This window comes from Oculina patagonica, chromosome 4, assembly GCF_052425735.1.
Source record: "Oculina patagonica isolate OP01 chromosome 4, crgOcupat, whole genome shotgun sequence".
NCBI lineage: Eukaryota > Metazoa > Cnidaria > Anthozoa > Scleractinia > Oculinidae > Oculina > Oculina patagonica.
This window is the reverse complement of record NC_135761.1, coordinates 10,960,448-10,979,819: the sequence shown is the minus strand read 5'-3', so window position 1 is coordinate 10,979,819 and position 19,372 is coordinate 10,960,448. Positions and strand designations below refer to the sequence as shown.

At 36.7% G+C, this 19,372-nt stretch overlaps 1 protein-coding gene and 1 pseudogene across 2 annotated transcripts in view; both read right to left on the bottom strand.

Moving 5' to 3' along the window:
- Positions 1 to 209: 209 nt before the first annotated feature.
- Positions 210 to 4,032, bottom strand: LOC144651460 (uncharacterized; annotated as a pseudogene). Its single transcript, XR_013570321.1, has 4 exons — positions 3,642 to 4,032; positions 2,703 to 3,360; positions 1,335 to 2,429; positions 210 to 457 (listed from the first exon to the last, which is right to left on the bottom strand). The product of XR_013570321.1 is annotated as an uncharacterized LOC144651460 (transcript).
- A 1,488-nt stretch (positions 4,033 to 5,520) lies between these two features.
- Positions 5,521 to 19,372, bottom strand: part of LOC144651426 (uncharacterized) — an 81,383-nt gene continuing 67,531 nt past the window's right edge. The window contains exons 12-15 of the mRNA XM_078511359.1: positions 8,567 to 8,686; positions 8,193 to 8,283; positions 7,128 to 7,502; positions 5,521 to 6,581 (exon numbers count right to left, since the gene is read on the bottom strand). Of these exons, the coding sequence (XP_078367485.1) occupies positions 5,848 to 6,581; positions 7,128 to 7,502; positions 8,193 to 8,283; positions 8,567 to 8,686 (1,320 nt within the window). The 3' untranslated portion in view covers positions 5,521 to 5,847. The remainder of the gene's footprint in view (positions 6,582 to 7,127; positions 7,503 to 8,192; positions 8,284 to 8,566; positions 8,687 to 19,372) is intronic.

Here is a 19,372-nt window from a genome sequence, read left to right as displayed (position 1 = left end):
TATCTGACCTGACAAAATGGATCTTACTAATTTTAATGATTGGAGGAGCTTAAAGTCTACTTCGAAGCGGATTTATAGACGCTAACTAATTCCAGCAGCTTTAAACACGAAATGACCAAGACTATTTTCACAGAAAATTGTACATCAACGTACTTTCGACTTCTAACTCCCTTCATGTAGTGAAAAGTACAATGAAATCCGGTCTAGTACTTGCTTCCCCATATCTGTTGCCTTTCTAGCTATTTCGCATATAAGAGTTAACAGACAAAATGACTGGCATGTGCTATTTGTTGAACTAAAAGACTTATTTACTGAGTTCAAAGCTTATTTACAGGTCATGTTATACTTACTTTAGAGAACAATTCCAACAACAACTTTTTATCACGAAATAAGCGAAGTGTCTCCTTTACCGTTGAAAAGTACAATGGAATCACTTTCCGCTAGTATTTATCACATCCTATAATCAAAACTACATAAAATCAACAAAAAACTGTACAAAGTCTTCTTAGAAAATAATAATTGAACATTACAGTGACTCATGATATGGCGGTTTTTAATTGGACACTTGAAGGGCATTGCAGATCAGGGTTAATGCACGTAAAAGCTTATTTAAAAGAGATATAATTTACCATGAGCGCTGGAGGAGGGTCAAGCCCTGACAGATCTATTAATTTATCAAGGTATTTCATACATTCACAGCCAGGCTGAGCACGGCACGTTCCATTTTTTCCCGGCAGCTCGACAACAGTCAGTCGTGGCTTGGAAGTATCATTTCATCAGATGTGCATTAAAGCTAGCACAAGTCAAGCTTAATTAATTTTTCTTTTCTTATCCTGTATCCTCCCTTCGATCCTTACGTTTGCTTTGTCTTACTTCCCTTCTGTTGTCTCATTGTTATTGTTTTAGCGTCCTGTTTGACATTAAGTCGTGAATGGATTTTCATGGTAAACACCACAGTCCAGATTTACTGAGCCTAACAATTGCATGATAAGGAGTTTTACGAATTTAAGAAAACTATTTCGTGTTAAACTAACAGAATAAATGTCAAGGTAGAGACACCATGTCGCGCCAAATTAAAACGGCTTTTATCAAATTAGGTCAATGTACATAACGACCGTACTGTGCGTCGAGCTATCAAAGAAAAAGAAACGTTTTTTCGTGTGTCTATGATTATAAGACATTTGTGCTATGTACCCTATATAACTTCAACATATCAATATTGTCATTACAAACATAAAACTTAAATGTGTTGCTACTACATTTGGAGACTATACATAAAGAAATCAACGTTTACGCTATACCATAGCATTTCAGTTTTCCCAGTGTGTGATAACCTTGCTCGCCGCTATCGCCTGTATCGCCAAACCTCAGCTGTTTAACTGGAAGATGTGTCTTGTCAGTGAGGAGACCGCTGTCTTCACGCCATACATACTCTTCCTTATCACAGTTACAAGCACGCCAGGAGTCTAGGCATGAGTTGGTCATTCCGCATGCGCACTTACCACTGCCAGGTGACGCTCCGCCCCAGTACGTCATCTTAGTTGAATCACGGGACACCCAGAAGCCATATCCGCCCTTCAATTGTGAACCAACACATTCATATTTAATGAACTGTTCACAGTTTGAAGAGACACTGGTGAGACTCGCCAGCTGAGACAGACTCGCCCCTGTGTAATGAATGTCACGTGAGTAGCTACCCGCAGCTTCATATCCCTGCACGTGCGTTCTGATTTCACTGTCATGACTTATCACTGTCACGCCAACGCCATTCTTGTCACTCATGTCACAGTAAACTGTAAATGGTGCCAGGCCTCCAGCGCCATCTGGATCGATGACGTAATTTCCGCTTACGCTGCTGACGTTTTTTCTTATCACAGAACAGGAAGTCATAATAAATGGAGTATTGATTTTTACTTTGGCTTCTATTGTTGACAGAGCATTGTTAGCTCTACAGGTATAAGATCCTTCGTGTGATTTCTTGATGTTCTGAATAAGCAGTGTTCCATTCTGTAGAATATTGGACTCTACAGGAATTGAAGACTTGCCATCCTTTGTCCAAGAGATTGTAGTTCTAATGTCACTCACGCCCACACACGGCAGATGAACACTTGAACCCATCACAGGAGTTACCTCTTGAGGAGGACGGACTTTGAAGCGCAGAGGAGAAAATATCATTTCCAGAGCAGTGTTTGTAGCTGATCCCAGAATGTTCTCTGCGTTACAGATGTATGTTCCAGCGTCCTTTCGTGTCACATTGTAGATTGTCAGGGTTCCATTCATCACTTTAGTTCTGACTTCAGTCAAACTACCAACTGCTTTGGACCACGTGATACTGGGAAGCGACTGACCAGTAGCAGTGCAGGCGATGGTGATGTTTTGTTTCTCTTCAGCCATCAATCGATTGGATGACAATGAAAGTTGAGGAGGAACTGTCGAGAACAAGAGAACTGTCAAGTTCTTTGACCAAGCACAAGATGAATGCACTTTGATAAACAAGATTTTATCATACTGATAGGGTATTACAAAAAATGTACATAAATGTTATTTCACATTTATATTATATTTCATTAATCACTATATAGCCTGCGCTTAGATGCCTTCCGATGAATACCGTTGGGTTAACCTGTTTTTTTTTAGAAAGGATTTTTTCACAACATTAACTGCAACGTCTGGAAGGTAAATGTATAAATTATACAACTTACACTGCACAGTTAATTTCGCCGAGGCATTCACTTGTCCCAGCAAATTTTCAGCTTGGCAGCTGTAAACTCCGTCGTCTCCAACTCTAACGTCTTTCACAATCAGAGCGCCACTGGACACTACTACATGGCGATCAACAGGAAGCGACGAATTCAGCTTAGACCACGTGACTTTTGGACTTGGATTACCATCCGCGCGCTGTACATTTTAAGATGGCTGTCTGACTTTCATTGACTGTTATTCCAACAGGACGCTGCAGCAGAGATGGAGCCGAGATGGACAGGCCCGGTTCACCTTTGACGCCTTTCATACCCGGCGGGCCTCTAGGTCCTACGGGACCGAGGTCCCCCGGCACTCCAATATCCCCTTTTATGCCCATTGGTCCTTGAGCTCCTATTGGTCCATGTTTACCGGGAGGTCCGCTTGACCCGGGTCTCCCTGAGGAACCTGGTCTCCCTCGCGTTCCCGGTCTTCCTCGTCTTCCCGTGTTGCCTTTTGGTCCTGTGCGGCAGAGCGTGTGATCTTTAGCACAGACTTGGTTTTGTAGCAGATCAAGTTCTTGTTTGATCATTACTTGTACTTCAGAGGCTGTTATAATTGATTTATGTTTAGAATCATCAGGCGAAGAGCGTTTTTGTCTTGAGACTGTCTCCTGTCCACCTGAAAAATTTAAAACAGTTATTCAAGTTAAAATCGCACCCCTCGAAATATTGTTAGACACTCAACAGAAGCTATGATCGAGCTTCAGCAGCAGTGGAGGAGACTTTCGCTTCCTTAAGAAAGGGGTTCAGTAACATGCTGTCAGCCTCGTTTTTTTCGTTTTCATTTGTATTGGTTAAAAGAGAGTAAAAAGTTTATTTAAGGATAAATGACATGAGGTTGAACTGAACACAAGACGGCGGATGTATATAAAGAATGATCAGTTACATAACGCAACTCACCTTTGGTCCCTTGCCAATGGCGGCCTGTAGCCATAACTTGCCATCTGCCGTAATTTTGTTGTACTTTTCGAAGGATTTCTGTCTCCATCTTATCACAAAATGTTACTGAGTGTGATATCAGTTGATGATGTTCTTGTATTCTGAGTTCCACGTGAATAAGAGCGATGCAACACACAACAGACAACAGCAAGCCTGACGCGGAACACAAGCTGTTCAGTGTTTGTCTTTTGTTCGTCTGCTTCTCTTCTTTATCTTGTATCATCGTTACAGCTCCTATCTGAAACTTTTGATTTCAAACTGATACTTAGGACGTTTTTCTCCTCTGTGAGCTGCTTACAATTTACCTAAAGACGACAGAGAGCTGATTTGTCTGAGCTTCATCGATCTCACCGAAGAAACCGTGTAACCGGAATCTTGAAGTAAAAATCTTGACTTTAAATCTTTACTTTGTGCTTGTTATGGAGATCAAGTATCACAGGAAGTATATTATCTGATTACGTACTTAAAGAATATTTCCCTGGGCTGGTGAGGTGGAGTACATGTGCAAGGGAGGGAAGGGAAAGATTTTTTTGGAAATGAAAGTTATGTAAAAGATTAGTGTATCGGCGTTAAGTAAATTAATAATTAAAGGAATATTTTAACACCCTCTTGCAACAGATCAGGTCACGACAGTGTATCGGCGTTAAGTAAATTAATAATTAAAGGAATATTTTAACACCCTCTTGCAACAGATCAGGTCACGGCAGGGATTATTGCCGAGTCCCGAGCATCTTCTGATTGTACCACTGAAACTTCGCCCCGAAATTGGCCCAAATGACCATGAAAGCAACATTTACATTTTCAAGTTCTTCCCTGGCCGGGACACCAAAAGGAGAGTTTTCGTGGGAAACGATTTCCACACACGCCACCAGGGGGGAATAAAACTGATCACGAAAAGAATCAGTGCTGGAATGTTCATAGTACGTTATTATTTTTTTCTTGCCTTGTATTCTCATTCGATTGTTTATAAACACGTGAAAAAAAAAACCGAGAGAGGGGAAGGTCAAGAGATTGAAAACATTATCAAAGTGATGGCGGGTTAGTGGTCAGCTTTTAGTTGAGGGTCTCAATGGGGTTAATTATTAGCCGTAAAACCGACCAAAAACTTAGGTGCTAGGTGTAAAAGTTTAACCCTTTTTTTCCCTTATCCGTACAAAATGTTAACTGTAAAAATGTCTGGCAACGAGAGACCACGAAAGTGAGAGTCTTAAAATCTCTTGTGAAGATGTTTCTGTCTTGCCTTATATGTTTGTCGGTACTGAGAAAGGCCCAGAATTTCTGTGAAATATCCCAGAATGGTCCTAAGACTTTAAAATTACATGTTTACAATGATAAACATTGATTTTTAACTCTTTTTAACAATGGAAATTAACTTTTATCACGTCTGTTAACCGTAAAGGAAACAGATTAACCCCCAAATTGGGGGCTGACTAGTGAGTAAGTCCTTATTTTTTTTTTTTTTCAGAAATTCTGGGGGTGGGGGCTCGTAGTCCCCCGGCTCCGCCCTCCCTGTGTAAACAGAGATCAGACTCGCTTGACTTTTGTGTAATTACATTGCTTTAGGGACTCGCGATCTCAAGTCAATGTGAAATCTATATGACATTTGACAATACTCTAAAATTTCGTTTCAAACTGCTGCAAGTCTTAGCAAAAATTATAACTGTTTTCAGGAATTATAGAATTCAGCAAAGTAGTAGATGCTGTAGTAGAGTTATTAACTTCCGATACTAAACCGTTTCGATTATAAGTGCGACTACCTAAGCGATCACCGAAACTGCTTCAATGATGTAAAGAAATTACTGTGACAGTAAGCGGGTGCAAAATAAAGAAAATAACACAATCTGATCAATGCGCCTCTCATTTTATTTCTTCATTTGTGTCTGGCTACACTACAGTTGTTCACGAAGCCGTCACGTTTCACATTTGTCACTAAATGACACCGAGTTCCTACGTTTAACAATCCTGCTGACGAAGTGAAAAGCTTTAAAACAAATGATCCCATGATTTCTTATCCTCCATGTGAGCCAGTATCACAAGAAACCTGTACCGAAGAAACTCTCAGCTAATATAAACTAGTTTCGCCAGCCTACGTTCACGCATAGAAACCTAATTAACCTTAAGGTTATTGGTTATGTTTAGTGAGAGACATATATCAACACAATAGCATTTATGCCATGCCATAGCACTTCAGTTTTCCCAGTGTGTGGTAACTTTCCTCGCTGCTACTGCCTGTATCGCCAAACCTCAGCTGTTTAACTGGAAGATGTGTCTTGTCAGTGAGGAGACCGCTATCTTCACGCCATACCGATCCAAGCGCATCACAGTTACAACCATAACTGGGGTTCACACATGAGTTGGTCATCCCGCATGCGCACTTACCACTGCCAGGTGATGCTCCGCCCCAGTACGTCATCTTACTAGAATCACGTGACACCCACCAGTCAAAACCGCCTTTTAACATGTATGAATTACGACACTCGCTCTTAATGAACTGTTCACAGTGTGAGGAGACTCTAGTAAGACTCGCCAGCTGAGACAAACTCGCTCCTGTGTAATGGATGTCACGTGAGTAACTACCTTGTGCTTCATATCCATTCACGTGCGTTCTGCTTTCACTGTCGTGACTGACCACAGTAACGCCAACTCCATTCTTGTCACTCATGTCACAGTACACTGTAAATGGTGCCAGACCTCCCGTGCCATCTGGATCAATAACGTAATTTCCGCTGACACTGCTGACGTATTTTCGTATCACAGAACAGGAATAATTATTTTTAGGACCGCAGTTAACGCCATCTCCAATGAGACCATGGTTACACTTGCACGAGTATGATCCACGTTCATTTGTACAGCTGGCATGCTGATGACACTCATTTATCTGTTTTTCACATTCATTTAGGTCTGTTGAACGAATAAGATGAATTTAAGCTAAGCTTATAATAACGATGGATGCATGTAACATAATCATAGAGGCGTGGTGCACAGAAAACTGAGGAAAAAACGAGTAGAAAAATTAATAATAGTAATTCTCCTTACTGATTGTCATACATTTCATTTAAAACTAGTAGAGAGAATTTGCTGTTAGATCAAGACAATATCAACTGACAGTCTATCAACTAGTAGATGATTTACTTCATTCTCATCACCAGTCTGTTTGTAAAGAGAAATTAAAGAATGATCATTCTTGAAATCAAGAGGATAAATAACAATATGTTAAATTTTCCAAATTGTTCCTGGACACTCCAATCTTCTACCATGTAAATTGTGTTTTATTATAACGTATGCAATTATTGGGCAATTATAAATGGTTTAAACCATCGGTGTTCTTCTATAGCCGTTGCATGGATTGATTCTTTAAATTGTTCTACCACGATTGTTGCATTGATAAGGTTTAAACATTATGCATGATTTCTGCTTCGGCCTAATGAACACTGATTGACATCTTACCTTTCTTACAAGTGTACTGATGGCAATCGCTGCATCGCACGTCATTCCACTCGTAGCTGTGTTGCACACCAAGTGCGTGAACACAATCTTCTCCTCTGAAATTATTTGGCTGATTTTGAGCCCAAGCCGTAAAGTTTCCTTCTCCTCGATCCGCCCAAGTGAAGTTGCCTTCCACAAATCGATCATTCAACCCCAGCCAGGACTTTGCACCATTGTGTCGATGCTGCAAGTACACATTCTCTTCATTGCTGCTGACATCAACAAGGACGGAGTCTTCCTGTCGACATTTTTGCAATGCTGTGGTCCAGTTGACACATGTTTGACTTGTAAAGTAGCAGAAGCCATTAAAATAGTCCCATCCAGGATCACAGATATCTGCAAAAAATAACAATGGTTTGTTAGCTGCTTGTGTTAATAGATGGACGGGTGCTATATAATAATAATAATAATAATAATAATAATAATAATAATAATAATAATAATAAGAAGAAGAAGAAGAAGAAGAAGAATAAGACTTTATTTAACGAGGGTAACATAGTTTACTAGTGGCCCAGTAGTTTACAATATGGCCCTCCCTAATTAATTACATATTACATACTTAACTACATATTATATAAACCTAACTACATATTATATACTTAAGTGATAAAAATTTAAACTTAATTTAATACAATGAGAACTAAAAAAATGCTGCTGATTTTAAAATGTTCTATATAAACCTAACTACATATTATATACTTAAGTGATAAAAATTTAAACTTAATTTAATACAATAAGAGCTAAAAAGTGCTGCTGATTTTAAAATGTTCAAGTCCAGCATTTTGTTTTAGTAGCGTTTGGTGTAGGTTTCCTGTAAACTGTTTTTGCGATGCAGCATTACGAATGGAAACGTCGACATTGTTCCAGAGGCGGGTTGCGCTGGCGTGAAAGGTCCTGCCACCTGAAATTCTTTTGTATTTAGGAAGAACTACGTTGTTCTTTGTTGTAGCTTTAGTGTTGTAGCCATGAGTAAGTTAACCGGTCAAGTAAACCGGTACAAAGTAAAGAGAAGTAGTATTCACTGACCTGTTAGGACCACATAGCTAACTGTCACAGGATCATATCTTGTCTCGTACAATTCCTTGACACAGGCTCTGAATCCAGAGGCGTTCATGTTCTGCAAATGCATAAAGTTAACACTAAGTGACTGCTACAACTACCACACCAACACCAAAACCACTAACACTGCCACAACCTGCTGCTGCTACTACTGTTACTACTAAACTGCTACTGTTGATGTCCGCACGGGGAGCTGGGATACTAATAGTATAATTTATCGACGAGATTAAAAAATATTTTAAAATGTTACTTTTTGGTTTTGAATGTCTTTCTTTAAGATTTATTATCGACAGCTTTATCCATAATTGTCAGTGTACGTGTACAATGAAACAAAGTTTTACCTCAATCCATGCCGTGATACCGTTATGGACTGGTGCCAAGTTTCCACTTGCTGTTGTGCTGTGATTGGCTGATACAAGAACTGATGGTGTTGTGTTATAACTTCGTGTAAAGTGCACAAACTGTAATATAACCAAATAAATAAACCTCAATACACTATTAGTGACTATTATCTAAGCACATTTTATTTACTGTATAGAGGCTGAGTTAGTTCCTTCAAATGCGCGCCATAATACGTTCAATGCATTTTGGCATGTTATAGACCGGGAATTTTTTCTGAGATAATTTGTTTCCCAGTAATAATACTTAGTCCGAGCTAACCAAAAGTAAACAAGTACACTAATAAAGTTTCTTTTTTCTCTACCTTTCAGTCAGCTTGTTGATTTTTTATGCATTTTCCTGTAAACTTACCTCACAGTAAGCGTTGTTATTTTCATCTGTTGGTGGGTTGGTGTTTGGAAACTTGACAGAGCCATGTTCAGTAAAGAGCGGCTTGTGTAGTTTAGAAAACGCCAACCAGTTCTGCAATAAAATGCAATAAATTTAGTTTTGAATGAAGAGAAGACAATTGTAAAAGTTTCTATATTTCCATTGATCATGATGATGAGCATAATTATGGCGCTGGCAACTGAAGTTGATCTAAACGCGATGACTGGTGTTATTGTTTTTAGATGCAAGTTTTTCTACCCATTCCGTTACAGTAACACATGATTAAGCTAATCCCAGATTAGCGCGAAGTTTCAGCGAGATTTTCTGTTTATATTTTTTCTTTTCTTCAGTTTAAAAGTTAACGTTGCTTGATCTCAAACTTAAACCAGAGAAACACTTTCATATGAGATGAATTGAAACCTGTATTTGTTTTTAAGTCCTGGATTAGCGATATTCGGCTTTAGAACAATCAGTTCATGCATTGCAACAAGTGCTACAACCATTTACAAGAAAGAGTTGAACAACAACTTGCGAAAGAGACAGGGCAGAATTAAATTCGGTTATCTAATGTTTGCAATTCTGTAACTTGTCGCAGGGGGTTAAATGGTTAACCTTTCTGAGGCTTTCTCTTCACGTCTAACTTTACTGAGCTATTGGTCGTGTTATTTTTAAAAGTACGTACCACACTAATATCTTCATGCTTTCCATCAAAGTTTTGTAATTCTCGGAGACAGACTTTAAATGAGTCCTTGGTTACATCCTCTGTCCAGATCAGCGCGGCATCATACTCCTTTCCGGTCCTCAAATGTTCTGACGTCACGAGCACTACAGGCTCCTCCTTAAACTTGTCCTGTATTAAGAAATAATAATAAGATAGATAAAATACAAAATTGAAAGACATATTTTTATTACTTAATGGGAAGAATGCCGACTGCGGTGAAGAAACGACATCATAAGATGTCAATTTAAACCACGAGCGATGCGTGAACTTTTACTACAAAGCTTTCCAAATTTTGTAGCGCTAAGTTTTATTGGTTGTGCAAACCAAGGAAAAATGTAGTCAATTTGGAAAAGATATACTCAATCGTACTTTTAAGGTTTAAGAATACAACTGTTTCTCCCCATACAAAACCTTATGCTTTTACTATTGCGTAACATACATGTATAACAGACCTTCCTATTTTGAGGTTGGGATACCTGAGCTTCAAGGATTCACGAAGTAGGTCCAAATCTTACAAAATTTTTTACAATTCGTGTATCCGTTTTCCGAAAAAATTACAAAAAATGTTTTTTGAAAACTTGCCCAGCGTAGTGTCGTACTTTTAAGGTTTAAGGTTTAAGAATACAACAGTTTAATTTTAATGATTTATGCTGTTCGTCAATCATAAGTTCAAACAAAGTACAGTCACTACAAAAATTGAAATTAGATGTCTATCAGGGCGTCAAATTGCGCCTAATACAGGCGCCAATGCGACTAAATTTTTCACTTTGGCGACCAAATCCTGAAAGTTGGTCGCCAATATTGGCGACTAGAATTCGCACAATCGACCTCAAATCGCATCGGATCGCTTAATTCATCAAAAACTGCATAACTCGTAAAAAAATCGCACAGGGTGAGCAAAGTACACAATAACTTCTTGTTTCATCTAAAGATCTTTCATCTCAGCTAAATATATTAGTTTTGAAGGTTATTTACCTGTCCAAAACTGTAAAAAAAACCTCTGATATGGTTTGCAATCGAGCGTTGATATTTTGGGCCGGCAACTTCATTTTTAGGCGGTGACGCCTATATGTTATCGCCCGGTGGTAGGCCGTGTGAGGGCGTGTGAGAGATTACTCCAACCGAGTAGCACTGGGAACTAGGCACTTTGTTGTTTACTCAGTTTCGGTACGCCATCTTTGATTGTCAATGAGTATAAGAGTATAAGAGTATAAGAATCAACTTTAAGAGCATCCATCGGCAAAACGCGTTTGATTTCTAACGTACCATGAGTTAAACGGAGTTTTGGGGTCAGGGGGAGAATTATGTACTGGATAATTGTGAGCTCGCTTAAAGAACTTTTTTACCGTCGCGTTGTACGTGTATTCGAAGTCGGCATACGTGATGGAAGACTAAGTTGACTGATGTTGAATTTGACGAGTGAAGGCCGGTTAGTGTCATAACTTTTGAAACCTTTCCAAAAGGGAGACCGGTGGCAGCAGTATCTTGATTAGATTGCAAAGGTGAGCTATCTGAAATCATTGTTTGCTTTGACGTGCATTGTTGTCGATAATATTTAACTTTAAGTTAATTTTCCTTTTTTCCCTTCGCGACTCGCCATCTTCCTTTTACTACTTTTGATAATATTTATTCGGGTATTTATCTCAAGCCATTAAAAATAACACAGTGACGGTATCCGTATTCCTATTTGTACGAGAAGCCAGAGTTCAGAAAGAACTATCGTATTGCGGATTTAGCTGATCTAAAATGTTTTGTTTGATAAGAATGCATAGGGCGTGTTTAAAACACGAAATGGCGAAATGACGAAATGGCGAAATGACGAAATGGTACTGAAGATAAAAGCCAAAGTTATACGATATTACCGTTCTACTGGAATTTTCATATGTTGCCGAATTTATCCTTGTAGATAAGTCCCGAAAAATAAAAGAAACTGCAATCACAAATTCTCCGTCACGTAGACCCGTCACGAACCTATGGGTAATTTGGATTCCAGTCTCTCCCTGTTAACAGGGCGCTGTCTGATGTGCCTAGGACATTCTTGATCGAGATGTCGGCGTTTCGTTTAGACATCGGAAGAAAATGATTTGTTTATCTCGTATTTGCCACCGAGTCTCGGCTATGAAGTAATGCTTTGAGCTCCAACATTCACAAGAAATGGATTAACAAAACCGAACCTACTTCGCGATAAAGTTTATACACGATATCAGTGGCAAATGTTCTTTGTACAGAAACGGAGTAACGTTCGATGTCTATGCTCTGTAGTGCAGTGCAGATACTGATAGGCAACTTGGCAAGTACTAAATGAAAAAAATATCCTGGTTTGCTGCGACCTTTCAGCAATACATTCAATTTGGCGTTGTGATAAGTGACAAGTATTCATTATATTCCTGGGCCAGAACATTGAAATGTTCCCTTGAAATACTTCAGTCTAGACATGTAAGCAGAACTGCCTTGAAGTTCAAAGGGAAACCAAACTATATTATTTACGTGTATTTATCTTATCATTTTGCCATTTTGCCATTTCGTCATTTCGCCATTTCGCCATTTCGCCGTTTCGCCATTTCGCCATTTCGCCATTTCGTGTTTTAAACACGCCCGAATGCATAAATACATGTAAGTGATTCTAGTAAGCGGTGTTGACTTCATTACATTTCAGACCATTTCAATACGGAAATGTCACACAATCTTCAGTATCGCACTAGATGTGGAAATCAATCCTGGGCCTTTCTGTTGCTAAATGACGAAGTTCATAATGATTTAATGTATTTATCTTATCATACTGTAGGTTTGTAATGTATTGGAGGTTCGTTTTGTAGTCAAGGCAAATAAAAATTAAAATGAATAAGAAAAATGCAATTTCTGGGATCATTGTAAAGCGTCATGCATGTATGCGTGCCGGTTATTCAGTTTCGACTTAGCCACACAAAACAGCCACACAATAAATTTGCTTTCTATCCTTGCTCTTTGTACTGTATTGAAGTTTACAAGGCAAAATTGTTCAACTTGAAATGTTTAAATCCATAGATGAAGTCAAAAACATCGCCAAATGACTGTCAAACATCGTGTAGTCTTCGATGCGTTCGTGGCACGTGCGCCTATTTTGATACGGTCAGCGGTGTCCTCTGGTACTTCATGTAATGTCACCAAAAAGTCTTCCCAGTTCTTGTGCACAAAAAGCCATTCGAGATTGAAATAAATGCAAATGTGATGAAAATAATTTAGTTTAAAGGGTCTATTATGGGGTGCCATTTCCGCCAAAATTATTGTTTTATTATTATTAGGCACAATGTTTTATTATTAGGCACCAGTTTAGTATTATTAGGCACAATGTTTTATTATTAGGCACCAGTTTATTATTATTAGGCACAATGTTTTATTATTAGGCACCAGTTTATTATTATTAAGCGCAATGTTTTATTATTAGGCACCAGTTTATTATTATTAGGCACAATGTTTTATTATTAGGCACCAGTTTATTATTATTAGGCACAATGTTTTATTATTAGGCACCAGTTTATTATTATTAAGCGCAATGTTTTATTATTAGGCACCAGTTTATTATTATTAGGCACAATGTTTTATTATTAGTCACCTTGTTGCATTATTAGGCATTGATTTTTATTATTAGCACTTTTCCCTCCTTTTTTCGTCTCGACCAATGAAAATCACAGCATCATATAGACTCTTGGTTTTAGGCCATCGTAACTTGATTAAAAATATAACACAAACAGCGGTGATAAACATTATGAAAAATCGCATTTTTATAAACTTGACGTTTCGTATGCTAAGCTACATACATTTTCAAAAGTATGACCGTTAAAATTTTTGGCAACTATTTATATATTGTATGAAAGGGGTCTGGAACCGAGACTGTGACAATTGATCTACAGCAGTAACTTAATATTTACATTTTGGTTAATAAAGTAACAACCTCTCACTGCCGACATTGGCATTTAAAGAAGGTTGTAGTTCATTAATGTATAAGGTCTCTTTAATCTTGCAGTGGAGGTCAGTTTTGCCTGACGCGAGGATTTCAAAATGATCCCATTTGATGTTATGGCCTGTGGTTTTTATGTGATCAGCAATAGCTGATTGATGGTCGCATTTAGTGAGGGCCTTAAAGTGTTCAGTTTTTCTGTCATGCAATCGTCGTTTTGTTTTCCCAATGTAAACATCGTCACAGTCCCAGCAGCTAGCTTTGTAGATGACCTTAGATCGTTGAGAACGGTTGAGGCGGTCTTTGTACGGAAAGAAGGATTTGATGCGGCGTGTGTTCTGAAAAATGATCTTGAGGTTGACGAAAGAGTAGAAGTTGGATACACAGGATTTAAGGCGTTTAGTGATTTGGATGCTCGGAAGACCTAAGTAGGGTAATAGGATTATGACATCTTTTTTAGGAACTGTCGCAACAGGGGAAAAAACATTGGGAAAACAAAACGACGATTGCATGACAGAAAAACTGAACACTTTAAGGCCCTCACTAAATGCGACCATCAATCAGCTATTGCTAATCACATAAAAACCACAGGCCATAACATCAAATGGGATCATTTTGAAATCCTCGCGTCAGGCAAAACTGACCTCCACTGCAAGATTAAAGAGACCTTATACATTAATGAACTACAACCTTCTTTAAATGCCAATGTCGGCAGTGAGAGGTTGTTACTTTATTAACCAAAATGTAAATATTAAGTTACTGCTGTAGATCAATTGTCACAGTCTCGGTTCCAGACCCCTTTCATACAATATATAAATAGTTGCCAAAAATTTTAACGGTCATACTTTTGAAAATGTATGTAGCTTAGCATACGAAACGTCAAGTTTATAAAAATGCGATTTTTCATAATGTTTATCACCGCTGTTTGTGTTATATTTTTAATCAAATCACAGCAGCTCGGCAGCAGCTCCAGTAGTCACGGCACAGTAAATAGGTTGACATGACATGACATGGAATCCACGAGAACAGAATATAGGCGAGCAAATGTGCCGTCTACGGGAAGGGCAATTTTCTTCTCTCCCAAACCACAAAGAAATAGTTCTCTCTTTTCTTGTACGGTAGGGACTTCGGCCTGACTTTTATCTGCCAGGCATACAAACTTTCGTGTCACGGTTTTCTCCTTCCTCTTCGCCGAGCTGCCACGTCGCCTTTTGACAGTGGAGAAGTTTGTATTTGATGGTCTCTTCTTGCCGTAAACGTTCGGGAAAAGCCGCTCCATTTCTGTTTTGAAACCAGTGCCAGCGCCCTGGTTCGTCGTGGAAGGAATTGGTTTACCTGTTGAGTAGTAATGTACTACACTCTGAGGCAAATTTGCCTTAGAGATGTAGTACATCACTACTTCCAGTGCTGGATACAAAATATGGGACAAAAATGGATTCAAATATTGGAATCAAATATTAGAATCAAAAACTGAAATTCAAACCCTAGAAAACCAAGCCTGTAAAACCAAGCCTGAAAAACCAACCCTAACTCAACCTTAGGATCAAAATAAAAAAATCTCTTATACCTTTTTCAAAATTTTGGATACAGTGCGTTTAAACAAGCCTTGAAATCATAACTGAAATATGAATCTGGAAAAACCAAGCGAAGCAGATTTTAATGAGTCCGGCACCGCAGATCGTAAGATCGAGGAGGGGGATGGGACGAATGTTAAAAAATCACAAGGCCTTGGTGGGTAAAAAAGCTTCGTAAGAAGCTTTTCGGGCCTTGTTTTATGATGTTTTTGAAATTTATTTCAAAAATCACCTTATTTAAAAAATGCTCTTATACTATTTTTAAAATATGGAAAATCAGGTATATACCCCGCTGAGTTGTCTCATTATTAATATTTAAACACCTTGAACATCTGCCCTATGTTTAGTATGTCAACCAATCATAACTTTCATTTTTTAGTCAAAATTGTTTCTTAAATGTATTATTTTTTCAAATTGGTTTCAAAGTTGGTTTTAGATTTGGTTATCAAAAAAATTCTTATACTTTTTCAAAATTTTTATTTTAGTGCGTTTAAACAAAACTTGGATCAAAACCTAGGATCATAACCAAGGATAAACATATGAGTTTGTCTTTAATATCCATAAGGATATGTTTCAATACATCTTTCCGATATGTATTTTATTGCGCGCTTGTCATATCCAAAGCTGTATACCTTTTCTTCATATTTGTTTACAATTTGTTTATTCTGTCTGGTTATTTTATTTTCATTTACTAATGTGAGTTCTTTGATCTCGTTTTTTACAATTTTAATCATATTTGTGTGATTTAGTATTTGGGAATTTTCGTGGTTAAGGCTGAAACCTTTGATAACGCATTTCTGCTTATTATTACCATATATGAAACTATAATTCTTTGGTCCTCCTGAAACGAATGTATTATTTATAGATTCGCCGTCTAACTCATCTGTTAAATCACCTAACATATCACCTGTTTCTATTGTCTTACCATTTTTGGATTCGATATACACAATACTATCTGTATCAAAATATAATACCTGTTTATCTAAATAGTCTAGTTTTTCATACAACATTAGCCGTGCACTGCTAGTCGTAAAACATGCTACATAGATATTTGTATTATAGCTATTGTCAACAAACTGATCTTTATAAGTATAACTCATCTGTACCATTTCTTCATTTATGAAGTTTATGTTTAAATTATCTATTGTATCATCGAGAACTACTTGATAAAATTCATTTATATCAGTCACGTATTTACATTGATTCATGTTATTTCGTTGGCCAAATTTTCCCCAAAGTGAGTTTAAACACATTTTTGCAATTGCTCGTAAACCTGAATTTTCATGTAATTCACCTAATTCAATGTCTAAATTCTTTTTAACTTTATTTCTAAAAATCATCTCGTCATTGTTATTTTTAAAATTATATTTTGTTGATTCAAGTTTTAGCTTCATGAATTTTTTTATATAACCTTTGAATAGATCATCAGATGAGTTCTCAAAATGCCAAACCTCATATATTTTTATAATTTTATAGCCTTTTTCAATGGCCTTATTGACCTCATCTGTTGTCCATGTACCAATAAATGCTCGTTCATTTTCACTATGTTGGCATCTTTCTTGTTGTTTTGATTTAGCACATGATATACACAGAGGGAACATTAGCTTTTCAGCCTTTTCACATTTGATTCTCTGAGGTAGAACAGCATGGTATAATTCTCTTGGAGCTAAAATTTTACATTTTATGAATCCATACCATTTTGTATCGTATTTTTCTGGTGATATTATTTTTTTAGGATGACCAATGGGATATTTTTTGTAGAACTGAACCGTAGGATATAAGGAGCAAAAGTCAACGTATTTACCACATTCGCCTTCTTTGAATTTGTACAATAATTTGGTAGCATTTGTACGCCCCCCGTAGAAAGCATCTCTAGGGTTTAGTTGCCCAACCACTTCTCTATACCAATCATTTTTATAATATTTCTGAAAACTTTTATCCTTTTTTAATTTACATTCCCACATTTCAATAAGATTGTAACCAGCAGTTGTTATTTTTTTGTTTTTATCTTGTGTTTTATTATACAAAGTACCCATATCACTTTGATTCTTATTATTGATAACATCGGCCTTGTAGCAATCTGGGCATCCATGCCAGAAGCAACCTTGAAATTCATAAATAGTATTTGTAGATGCACAAAAACCATCTACTTTTAATTTGTTATTGTTGCATTTGATAACTTTTTCACCACCTTCCAAGGCATGTTGAATTTTAATTTTATTTTTCTTACTTATGTAATCAAGCCATGCAATACTGACTGCACTATGGTTTTCTGTTTGAACAACATTATCAACCACAGCTACGGTATTTTTTGGCATATAATTCCCTCTATAAATAGCCATACAAACACCGGCTATTGTAATGTATTTTAGTGGGTCAATATTTTCCTCTTTAATGAAATCTTGCCTGAATTTTAACATACATCTTCTTAATATATCAACATCTGACCTACAGTATTCAATTAATTCTTTTTTGAAATCGAAAACATAATTTTCATTAACACGATCATTATACCATTGTAAAAATTTTTGTCTATCATGGGTTTTCATTTGATTATACCCATAATGCTTTTTAGAAGGTATTTTTCCTATATAGTTTTGATTACAAATTTTGTTGAAATAATGTGGGAAATATCCTTTTTTCAGCTCGTTTAAACCAAACGTTTTAGGAAACGATGATAATGGTTGCTGAATAAAATTTAAGCTGTCGATTATCTTGATTCTTAATTGTGGAATTTCCATCATCATAATTTTTGCACCATTGTAAATACAGTAAGGTTTAAAACCATTATCAATACACCATTTAAGAATAAAATGGGATTCGTACCCTTTGGAATTGTGAGCCAGAAGTGTGTATCCTTTATATTTTTCATTAAGAATACCACTACAAAAACTATTAATATCATTGAAGATTGATTCATTACCATTGAAATCATGGCCGATAGCTAAATTAACTTCATGTGTTCCAGTGTTTTGTGTACATTCGAAATCGAAAAATAAATATTTTTCATTATACGTTCTACATGAGTAGCAATAATCTTTTCGTTTTATGTTTTTATTTAATCTGCAAGGATTTTTGTTATCTTTGATGCAATTTCCACCCTTACACTTGATCTTTTTCATGAAACATTTATGTTTGCTTTCACAATAGCTATTACAATTATTACACATTTTGTAACCACATTTATGTATTTTAATATATGGTTTTAGGATGATTTGATTGCATTTTAAACATTTTGCTACACTGCTACACACTGAATCATCATCATCTTTTTTCGATCGATTTCTTGTATGGTTTTTAAAGCAACTTTTACCATGAAAAACACGATTGCAGTGTTTACAGGTAACGTCTTTACCATTGCATTTATTACCGTCTGGGAAATATTTAAAGCAAGAAAGGCATTTTTGGGGGCATTTATGTTTATCACGTCTTGTATAAGCTTTTTTGCAACTATGACAGTAATATGCTACATTTAGAAAAGCTGTCATTGATTTTATGACATCAAAATGATTCCGTGTTTTGTATAAATAAATTTTGTTAATTTTACCATTATTAGCTGTATATATGATTTCATTAAACTGCTCAGAATCGATAATGTTAATCTCAATATCTAAATGTGATGCAAAGCTATTTACATCTTCTAAAGAATTTCCATAATCGTTAATTTCAACATTAGCATTATTATGAAGTTCTTTGGCTTGAATTTCTTGTAGTTTTCTGCTTTTATTGAACCCATCTTTCAACTGAGTTGTGGTGTAATTCTCAGGGTGTAAATTAGCATAAGCTGTTACAATGGCCCTAGCAAGGCATATTGAGTCGGTGTTTTTTATGGTGATAATACATTGCTTTCTATTCACTGTTTGTATTGATAAATACAATCTTCCTTTACCACTGGGTATTTTGACAGATTGAATAATTATTATGCAATTTTCTAAATCTATCTCTTTATATTCTAAAGTATTGATTATGTCTGAGAGTTGATTTAACTTGAAATCAGAAATTTTTATCATTTTTGTTGATATAGGATTATTTAATTCATCATTTAAAATTACCAATCTGAGTCTGTCATTACCTTTTAACTGTCTTTTCTTTATTGCCATTTCAACTATTTTTTCAAAAACACTAAAAATTTCATTTTTATTGCTTA